The sequence below is a fragment of the Pleuronectes platessa genome, chromosome 19 (genome assembly GCF_947347685.1).
Source record: "Pleuronectes platessa chromosome 19, fPlePla1.1, whole genome shotgun sequence".
Classification (NCBI taxonomy): Eukaryota; Metazoa; Chordata; class Actinopteri; order Pleuronectiformes; family Pleuronectidae; genus Pleuronectes; species Pleuronectes platessa.
This window is the reverse complement of record NC_070644.1, coordinates 20,796,114-20,806,669: the sequence shown is the minus strand read 5'-3', so window position 1 is coordinate 20,806,669 and position 10,556 is coordinate 20,796,114. Positions and strand designations below refer to the sequence as shown.

General features: G+C 43.6%; 2 protein-coding genes across 2 annotated transcripts; one reads left to right on the top strand and one right to left on the bottom strand.

The window, feature by feature from the left end:
* Nucleotides 1–211: 211 nt before the first annotated feature.
* pbdc1 (polysaccharide biosynthesis domain containing 1) lies at nucleotides 212–2,381 on the bottom strand. The gene is made up of 6 exons (XM_053447651.1): nucleotides 2,305–2,381; nucleotides 1,890–1,955; nucleotides 1,251–1,310; nucleotides 1,014–1,154; nucleotides 677–788; nucleotides 212–571 (listed from the first exon to the last, which is right to left on the bottom strand). Exons 1-6 carry the CDS (start codon nucleotides 2,332–2,334, stop codon nucleotides 474–476), a joined length of 507 nt encoding a protein of 168 aa, XP_053303626.1. The 5' UTR covers nucleotides 2,335–2,381; the 3' UTR covers nucleotides 212–473.
* Nucleotides 2,382–4,444: 2,063 nt separating this feature from the next.
* LOC128424495 (dematin) lies at nucleotides 4,445–10,231 on the top strand. The gene is made up of 15 exons (XM_053410689.1): nucleotides 4,445–4,637; nucleotides 6,084–6,144; nucleotides 6,634–6,714; nucleotides 6,797–6,940; nucleotides 7,244–7,288; nucleotides 7,927–8,035; nucleotides 8,114–8,158; nucleotides 8,246–8,380; nucleotides 8,468–8,565; nucleotides 8,731–8,836; nucleotides 8,923–8,978; nucleotides 9,133–9,178; nucleotides 9,763–9,770; nucleotides 9,929–9,994; nucleotides 10,112–10,231. Exons 2-15 carry the CDS (start codon nucleotides 6,136–6,138, stop codon nucleotides 10,229–10,231), a joined length of 1,068 nt encoding a protein of 355 aa, XP_053266664.1. The 5' UTR covers nucleotides 4,445–4,637; nucleotides 6,084–6,135.
* The last annotated feature ends 325 nt before the right edge of the window (nucleotides 10,232–10,556 follow it).

Here is a 10,556-nt window from a genome sequence, read left to right as displayed (position 1 = left end):
GAGACTGAGGAAGATGACGTCATGTTAGGCTTTTAAAATAACATGTGCAGCAAAGCACGGAAATGTCTGAATATAGAAAAACATCAAATCAGTCATTAAAATGTAATTTTATAAATGTTTTCAAGTCATTTCACAACAATTCAAAAGTCAAACTTTCTGGTAATGAAAATCATAAATATTTGTATGTTTACAGATGTGATTAACACGACGCTTTGAACTTTGATTCTTTATTTGTTTCCTTCTCAGGCACTAACATTTATCTTCAACAAAAAAAAACATGAACTTATAATTGGCACAACATAATTTTACAGTAAATACAAAATGCAGGTGAAACAGAACTGAGGTCACGTGTGAATCTGAATTAAACATGAAGGAACATTTTCATAAACTTCAAGAATAAAAGTTGATCCAACGACTGTTCAGTTTGTTTCCTGGTCCCGATCGATCGGGTCCTTGTTGTTTCACTTGGTTTGTTAAGATGTGGGTTTCACACTTTTAGATTTGAACACAACATCGTTACAACCTTCTCTATTACGGGCGATTTCCACAGCGAAGAACTGCGCCCTGGTGGCTGAAACGAGAATCACAAGAGGACATTAGTGACGTTAACTATTAATAAACGATCAAATCATGTCATCCATCTTTATTTAGGTCTGTGTTTCTGATGGGAGCTCACCGAACAGGGTGTTCTCCTCGGTGTAGTCCTTCCCACAGTCCAGACGCAGCAGAGTCCCGTAGTTGAAATCTTCGACGAGTCCTTCGAACTGGTTACAGAACGGACGCCAGCGCTACACAAACATTACAACTGAGTTACTGATGACACAATAAACCACTGACACAACATTCAGTGTTGTGTAGTTCTGTGTGTGTCTGTCAGCATGAAAAAGGCCACGTACACATCTAAATACACAACTAAACTAATTGTTTTATCAGCTGAGCTCCACAGTAAAAGCTGCAGGTTCCTTCTCTTGTTTGAGCGCGACGTCTAAATATGTCCCCCTCGTGTCACTCACCTCTTTGGCTTCGTTGGATTTCAGGTCGTCTGTTTTCAGAAGTTTGATGTCGAGATCTTTGAACGTTTCTCTGAAGGACGAATAGATCTCATCGTCCAGTTTAGTTAGTTTCAGGAACTTTGGATCCACTGATGAAATGAGCTGAAGACACAAGAGACACGTTTTCATTCCATCTTTTTAAATCACTAATATTTCATCTCCTGTAAAAACAAAGACGTGAAGAGCGGAGGATCTTACGTTGAAGTAAACCTCAGCGTGGTTGTACGCCTTCATCGCCCACATGGCCTCGAGCCGCGGCTGCAACAGCAAACACACAACTCATTTACACTGGTCAACACAGCACTGAACAAACCTAACATTTACCAGGAAATCAATGTTTAAATTAATGTCGGAATGTGAGGAACACGTGAGGAACACTTCAGGAACATGTAAAGAACATGTGAGGAACACGTCAGGAACATGTGAGGAACACGTCAAGAGTATGTGAAGAACGCGTCAGGAACATGTGTGGAACACGTCAGGAGCATGTAAAGAACATGTGAGGAACACGTCAGGAACATGTGAGGAACATGTGAGGAACACGTCAGGAGTATGTGAAGAACACGTCAGGAACATGTGTGGAACACGTCAGGAACATGTGAGGAACACGTCAGGAGTATGTCAGGAACACGTCAGGAGTATGTGAGGAACACGTCAGGAACACGTCAGGAGTATGTCAGGAGTATGTGAGGAACACGTCAGGAACATGTGAGGAACACGTCCGCTCCAGCTCTTGATGATCGGTGTGTGGAACTCGTCATGTATGATCTTCACAGCTTCGTGTTTGATTCATTAAAAGTCAGAAATGAAAACTGAAGGTGTACAAACGTAACTTACGTCATTTCCGTACGCGTCAGCAGGAAGAGACAGAGCGTGAGCTGCGGCTACCGCTCCCCCCACCCCCTGAAAGAAAACACACACACACACACACACACACACACGTGTTAACCTGACACGTGTCATCTGGTGAACGTGTTAAACACATTAGATCATGTGGTGTTAACATGAGACACTTGAACATGTATGTTGTAATAAACACGTTAATCACAGCTCAGTTTCTACACGTGTGCTCCTCTCGGCTAACTAGCATTAGCATCATAAGCTAGCTGTCCGCCTCGTTAACCGGTCCGTGTTTGGTTTCGTTCGGTTCTTTTCTCTCAGGTCAGTTTCACGGACCCAGTTTAAACACGTGACTTGATCAGAACGTGAGGAAACAACGTGTGAACGGAACCGTTCGGGTTCGAATCCTCACCAGAGAGGCCAGCACCTCGTCAGACGCCATCTTCCTCACACAGAGATCCTCAGAGTCAAGATGGATCCGCGTCACTGTTCTGTGACGCGCTGCATGTGTAGCATCATGCTAGGTGCTAAACTCACTCAGTTCTTTGTGAACATTACTTTATATATTTCATTATTACATATTCATATTTAAACCGTTTATATTTTACTAACGACATTTCTTTCTCTTGTATAATATCATTTCCTTGAACTAATCTGAGCCGATCCTTGATATAAACCGCGTGAACCATCTCGCTCTTTCAAAAACACTCTGCGCTCTTTGACACCACTGTGACGTCACGTATTTAAAGGGCCAGCGTCAAATTCAGAAACGAAAATGTGATATTTTACGAAGTGAAAATTCAAATGATTTTTTTCTTGAGCAAACACTGGAATGTTTTTATCGTCATATTAAAAATTGTCTGTTGACTTGAACAATGATTTATTGTTTGTTTGGACAACTCGTGTTTATGTTTTATTCTATGTTTGACTTTTATTTTCATTTATTTACACATTTTTCATTGAGATATTCGAGTATGAATAAGCAGTGTTTATGTTGATTATTGATTTGTACATTTCCATCAATAAAAACCGTCCCCATGAAAAACAATGTATTTACTTTCTGTGTTGTTATTATTATCTGTCTATTATTATCATAACATCGTCAGAGCTGCAGTTAAACGTCAACGTGACAATTTCTTGTCTCCTGAAAATGAAAAGATTCGATCATGTTTCAGAGATCTGACGTCACAATAACAGAGGTGATTCTTATAAACGAGGAGTGGTCACCGAGCAACAGGAAACCCTCCTCCTCCTCCTCTTCATCATCATCATCTTCATCCTGGAGGGTGGGGGGTCACAGCAGCTCCATCACTAACACCTCCTCCTCTTCCTCCTCCTCCTCCTCCTCATCTCTCCTCCAGCCTGAAAGCTGAGATTCCTCCTGCGCTGTTCAGAGGTAAGGAGCGTCCATTTTCCTGCTGAATTATAATGAATATATAGAGAAGCAGCACCAGGAGCCTGTAGGTACCGTGCTTTACTGTTTACCCGGGATTTAACCCGGGATTTAACTCGGGATCTAACCCGGGACTGAAGGGCGGCGGTGTGTAACCGTGAGGCAGCAGACGCACTTGTCTCCTCCGCCTGAGGCCACGTGATCCTGCTCCTCCATCACCACGTTGAATGCTTCCTAACGACGACATCCCTTCTCCTCCAGCTCCTCCAGCTCCTCCATCAAACTGCACCATCACCACACAGCACACGGCTCGTTCTGCGGGGACACACAGAATTATACACACACACAGACACACAAACACATATATATATGAATTTATGAGTAAACACGCATCTACACACACATGATTCTCCGGCTGCGCTCGTCTCCTCCTCATGTTTCTTTATTCATCATCGTTCCAGAAACAGGAGAAGGATTTAAAATGAAAGATTCTCTGTTCACTTCATTCTGACGAGAAACTGAACAGCAACAAATCTTCATCTGAACCGGAAGCAGCGACTCTAACCCGATTTACCAGCTGCTCATTCTATAAACTGTCAGAAAATATCAAACTTTTATCCTTTACAGATTCACAGAGTCCAACAGGACGTCAGCTGACATGTGAAAGTGAACTGTAAATATTCAAATTGGAGAAGTTTGATGTGTTATAAAATAAATGAAAGGAACATCAATTATCACAACTAGCTGCAGATGAATCTTCCATCAATCAGCTAATTGATGAATCTATTTAATTCCCACTTCATTTAGATTAAATTCCTTAAACAGCATCAGTGTGGAGCTTTACATAATAACTAATCATTTGAAAAGTTAATTGACTGCAGGTTAAGACGTAAACTGAATTTAGAATTGTTTGAATAATCACTTAATTGTAAAACGGATCAACAGCTGAAACAAAATAATGAAATAATCATGAATCTCTCAGTAAATTCAGTAATGTGTTTTTGAGATGCTGCAGTAAAAAAAATCTCCTGTATGGTTTTGTACATTTACTCGATCACTTTAGTTAAAACCATGTGTGTGTCTGTGAGTGTTTGTGTGTGTGTGTGTGGGTCTGTGTGAGTACTAATGGACACACACTCAGCTCATTGACGTCCTCTCTGGCAGTTAAAAGCTCTCAGAGATAAGACGACGGGACACAGAGCTCTCACTCTGCTGCCGCTCACATCTCCGTCCTCAGAGACTGAAACAGGCCAAAGTAACTAAGTACATTTACTCACGGACAGTAATGAGCTACTTTTCTTGATCCGAGTATTTCCTGCGTCTTCATATTTCCGCTCCATCACAGTTCAGAGGTGAATATAATATTTTTCTCTCTACATGTGTCTGACAGATCCAGTTTCTCCTGATAACAACACGTAGCTTCACAGCGTGATACAGACGCTTTAAATGATTTGTGACTTAATTAATTAATTAATTGACTCTTTAACTCTCACACAAAGACACAAAAACACAATGAACAAATTTGAACTTGACTCAAAGCATTAATATCAATAGCTTCAACGTTCACTAACATCTTGACTTGTGAGGACGGGTCACATCAGCACTCTGTGGTTGTGTAGTTCACAGTTGTGTCGAGTTTTGAACCTGAAAGTTGTCGTGGGACCGATGTGCTGAATGTGTGTGACTGGGTGAAAGTGTAAAGTTCTGGTGGAGACCAGTAAAACTATTTAAATGCACCATTTTAACTATTTACAGTTTGAAACATTGGAGAAACAAGTAAACATGGCTCAGTTCCTAAAGAACAACAACACTCCCAGGATGAAACACATGAATCTGTGAGGGTTAGAAGAGCTGCTGGATGTGGTGATACCTTGGGACTAGGCAGGCTAGCCTATGCTAAGCTAGCTAAGCTAAGCTAAGCTAACTGCTGGTTGCATATGAACCTCTGACCCTCAGGCAGAAAGACTAGAAGGGATTGAATGAGGGATTGTTTGTAGTTCTCCACCTCTGGAAAGAAGAGAGGATCCTCAGACGTCTGTCTCCAGAGGGAACATCTGTCTGTTCTGTGCAGATGTGGAGTTTCATCCCAGATCAGGTTGAGCTGAGGACGAGCGACAGGCCGAGCCTCTCTCTCTGATCTGGGGTCATTTGGTCGTTAGGAGCAGACGAAGGAGGAGGTGAGGAGGAGGAGCAGTGGAACCACGGCCCTGTGGAGGAGTGACGGGGCGTTGGCCCGGCTGGGCGAGCTGATAAACAGGAGAGAGAGGGGGGGAGGGAGGAGGAGGGAGGAGATGTAAGAGGAGTGGGGGGGGGGGGGAGTGGGGGTCTTCTGGTTGAGGTTTTCCTGATACAAGGCTCTGATGTTGTTTATGTACAAGGTGTACTCCCCCCCCCCCGTCCTCTGTCCCCTGAGGAGGCTCTAATAACATGAATCTGATTCTCAGTGTTGTTTTACGTGCAGTCTCCTTGTCCCCGACTCCCAGAGTCACAGAGGGAGCGACTGATCCTCTGTGACTCTGTGCTCCTCTGTGCTCCTCTCTGCTCCTCTCTGCTCCTCTCTGCTCCTCTTTGCTCCTCTGTGATCCTCTGTGTTCCTCTCTTCTCCTCTCTGATCCTCTCTGCTCCTCTCTCCTCCTCTGTGTTCCTCTGTGCTCCTCTCTGATCCTCTCCTCCTCTGTCGTCCTCTGTGCTCCTCTCTGCTCCTCTGTGCTCCTCTCTGCTCCTCTTTGCTCCTCTCTGCTCCTCAACCTGAGTATCGATGAACGTGTGAAACTTATTCGACCTTCACCTCCTTTCAGATCTCTGTCTCCAGCTGGTTGAAGCTGAGCAGGAGCAGGTTCCTCTCCAGACATGCAGAAGGTAGGAAGCCCCTGACTCCTCATGACTCCTCATGACTCCTCATGACTCCTCATGACTCCTGATGTGACCAAGACAATCACAGAGCAGCTAAAATCATGAGGATCATAAACATAACTTTATTATTATTATTAGAAACTCACTAACTTCATTAGCAGCTTGAACCTAAATCATAAGAAACACATTCATATGAAATATTTCATGTATTTTCTCGTTCAGTCACACGTGAGGATATCTGTTAGAATACTGCTTTCATACAAAATACAACATTTAAATACTTTTAGGAACTTTTATGGCAACAAGCTAAAAGTTAAACAACTATCTTATTCTGTTTTCTGTTATGAGCAGTAAAAAGTAAACTGTGATAAGAAAGACTTTGTGATATTGCCACTGTGTGTTTCCTCTGATGAAGTTAAATACACATTATTATTATTATTATGGTCTTTGAGTTTAATTACCTGAATCCTGAGTAATACCCTGGTTGGCCTGCAGGTGGAGGGACGGGGCCCCCTGGTCAACCTGCCCTCCTCCCGGGGCCCGAGCACCCCGGGGTCTCCGGCCACCGGCATCATGGTAGAGCAGCTCGCACACGTCTTCATCATCTTCATCATCTTCACCGTGGCTCCACACTAACCTGCTTGTTTGTGGTGTTCAGACCCGGGTCAACGACCAGGTGGTGGGCTACAGGGACCTGGCGGCTCTGCCCAGGGACAAGACCATCCTGCAGGTGGAGAGACCCGACCTCATGACCTACGAGCCGCACCTGAGCTTCTCACCACTGGACCTGCCGCGCAGAGAGGTGCCCGACACGATGCCTGTTCATATTAGACACTAAGAACAAAGATGGACGACAGGACAGACGGTCTGGTCCCCTGGTGGCCGGCTGCAGTATAGCTCATAGACCTCCCTCATGTTAGCAGATGGGACATGAACCAAACTAACATCTAAGGGATCTTATATAAAACAGTTTATCTGCAAAATCTACTAATCCTGAGGTTAAAATAATACGTTAAAAAATATTTGTAAAACGAATGATCACCTCCTCTGTAAATGTTTCATCATCACTGACTTCTCATGGTTGTTATGTGTTTGTGTTCTGCAGCGCTCCCTCTCCCCCCCCCCCACGTCTCCGACCATGTCTCCTGAGGTGAGAGTCAAACGTCTTCACCAACATGAACATGAGCAGGTTCTTCAGCTGGTGGAGCTGCAGGTTTCACCTCCTCAGCCTGGAGACTCTGTCCCCTTCAGGACAACATGGACACCATTAACTCTGTGTCTCTGGAGGTCAAAGGTCACTGGGACCTCACACAACACATGTGTTGACTTGTGAACATCTCGTCTTAAAACACATCCAGAGAAGATTCCCTTGGATTCACACATTGACTGATTTGATTAATAATGTTCCCCACAGGACATGAACGTTTGATGACCCATGAATCATCTGACAGGTCGTGACCCAGACTTTAAAATGTCTTCATGTCTTCATGTCCTCGTCCGGCTGCTGAGTTTCAATCCCGGCTTTGTCTCGATAGAAATGTGACATTTACTGAGAACACAGAGTTTCTGTTGAGAAGCAGCGAGTTCACTGACGACGTCCGTTTTCTGTTGTGAAGCCTTTAAAAGTCATAACTTCATATTCATCAGCGACTTAAATACATGACTTTACCATCAGAGAAGTTTGACATAAATACTAAGGTCCATGGTCAAACAATGTGTGTGTGTGTGTGTGTGTGTGTGTGTGTGTGTGTGTGTGTGTGTGTGTGTGTGTGTGTGTGTGTGTGTCAGGTGAAGGCTCGCAGAGCAGAGAGTGACAGCGGGTCTCCTGGAGGATCCTCGTTGCAGCTCAACACCGGACGGAAGATCAGCGCCAGTCTGCAGCATTTCCACAGACCAGGTGCTTCACTGGAATGATGTTAATAAAATGTGTGATCGTGGTTAAATGATTTTATTCTAACACTTCTGGACTTTTCAGATAATGGAACCAATATCTACAGGAAACCTCCGATCTACAAACAGGGTGAGTTCTCCTCCGTGTGAATCTCTGTTTATGATGCGTTTCCTGCGGCGTCCTCGCTGATGTCACTTCCTGTCTTCCTCTGTACAGATGCTGCCAAACCTCTGGAGGGCAGCGGCGTGATTCGCTCGGCCATGTTTCCAGCGGCTCAGCCTCCAGATCCCAACCAGCCGTCCAAGATAGAGACAGAGTTCTGGCCCTGCCCGCCATCACTGGCCGCCATGGGTAACACACACACACACACACACACACACACACACACACACACACACACACACACACAAACACACATCTGACTCTGAACTCTCACAGAGATCGAGAGGAGGAAGAAGAAGCAGCCGGAGGAGGAAGATGAGTTTGTGGATCTGACAGAAGAAGCCAGGACGCTGCAGGAGCAGGAGCTGGAGAAGGTTTGGGATTCTTCTTCTGGAAATGACACAACTTCTGTTCCTCACAATGTTTCCAGGTTGTTTCTGTTCTTGTGAAGTTCTTCTTCACGCTTGGTACAAACGTTCGGTTTCGCTCACTGAGGAACTGACGAGAGTTTGCTGAAGTCTCTTTGTGTCTCGGTCCAGATCAAGTCCAACCTGGGGCGTCTGATCCTGAAGGAGGAGAAGGAAAAGGGCCTTAGTTTCCGGAGGAAGACTCAGTCGCTTCCTGACAGAACACACATGCACACCAGTGAGTCTCTGCAGCTCGATCACGTTTCACTTTGTTCACTTCAGCATGAATCTGCTCTGAAGCTGCTTCTTCTGGTTCCCCTGCAGGTTTGTCAGTGACTGCATCGAGGTCTCCGTCCCACTCAGGAGCCGGTTTGACCAGAGTAAGTGTTTGAGTCCACAGAGCTCCAGGTTATAGACCAGTCCAGGTCCAGTCGAACCAGACCCGGTTCAGTTAGGTCACTGTGTTGTTGAGTTGTGTTGTTGAGTTGTGTTGTTGTGAAGACGTCAGCTGTGAAGTGAGCTGTTGTTTTCCAGATGCAGTCGGCAGAGTTTTCCACAGACGGAGACCAAGCAGCTTCAGGTAGGATCCTTCCCATGATCCTCTGGGTTTCATCAACGTGCTAATGTTGTGTTTCACTCCCTCAGTCTGATGTTCAAGTGAATGAGCTTAGCTTAGCTTAGCATAAACACTGAAAGCAGAGGTAAACAATAGCCGTGCTCTGTAGATTCATAACAACAGGAAGTGTGTGAAGCTGGAGAAACGCTCCCGCTGCCGCTCGGATGAAAGAACCGAGTCAGAGCTCAAACTGCTGCTGCTCCTGTTTTACACTTTTAATATCAAGTTTTAAATAACTTCATGTTTCTCTGCTTTCAACAGGAAACTAAAATCCAGATTCTTTAAGCTGGATTTTAATTTCTTGGCAAGATTAAAAATCCAGAACCTCACGAAAAAATCTAAAAACAAAATCTGAGCATTTAAGAAGAATAAGAACAAACAGTAAATTAATGATGATATTTTAAAAACTTTGATCCTGTTCATGAAGAAAAACACTGAACGTTCAATTTAACAGTTGAAATTTATGTGTAATTTTGTGTCAAACTATTTTTTAATCTGTGTTATTTTTTCCTGCATCAACTCAACTTCCTGTCACGTGTTGTTTACAGCTGCTCAGGTGAGAATCCCCTGACTCAGTACATAAAGCATTTCTTGGTTTCCTCGTCTTGTGTGTTTGTTTACACAGAAACACTGTGAGTGTGTGGTGTGTGTGTGTGTGTGTGTGTGTGTGTGTGTGTGTGTGTGATCTTTTCTTTATATTTTGTGTTTGAGCAGAATGGAGACGCTCGCAGAGAGAGGATGGACAGAGGGAACTCTCTGCCCAGTATCCTGGAGCAGAAGGTGAAACTTTCAGAGATGGAGACAGATATAAAATCTTATATAATAAAGTAGAATAACTTCTTAATAATAATAATAAATAGAGCATATAAATAAAGACTGCTTCTCTCTGTTGTTCAGATCTATCCCTATGAAGCTCTGATAGTGACCCACAGAGGGCGCTCTAAGCTGCCGCCAGGAGTCGACCGCACTCGACTGGAGGTGAGAATCAGAGTCAGTGACGTGTTCCTAATAAACTGAGCACTTTATAAACTCAACACTTTATAAACTCAACAATTAATAACTCTTCACTTTATAAACTCAACACTTTATAACTCTTCACTTTATAAACTCAACACTTTATAAACTCAACACTTTAGAACTCTTCACTTTATAAACTCAACACTTTATAAACTCTTCACTTGATCAGAAACGTTAGTAAAATGTTTGTTTATGTTTGATTTATCAATCATATGTCTAATAATTAAATTAAACTAAATAGATTATTAGTTAAAGCAGCAAACATCACAGAGTTTGTAAATAACAGTGATGTTTCACTCTGTCCCATAATCTCAGATCTTTTCAA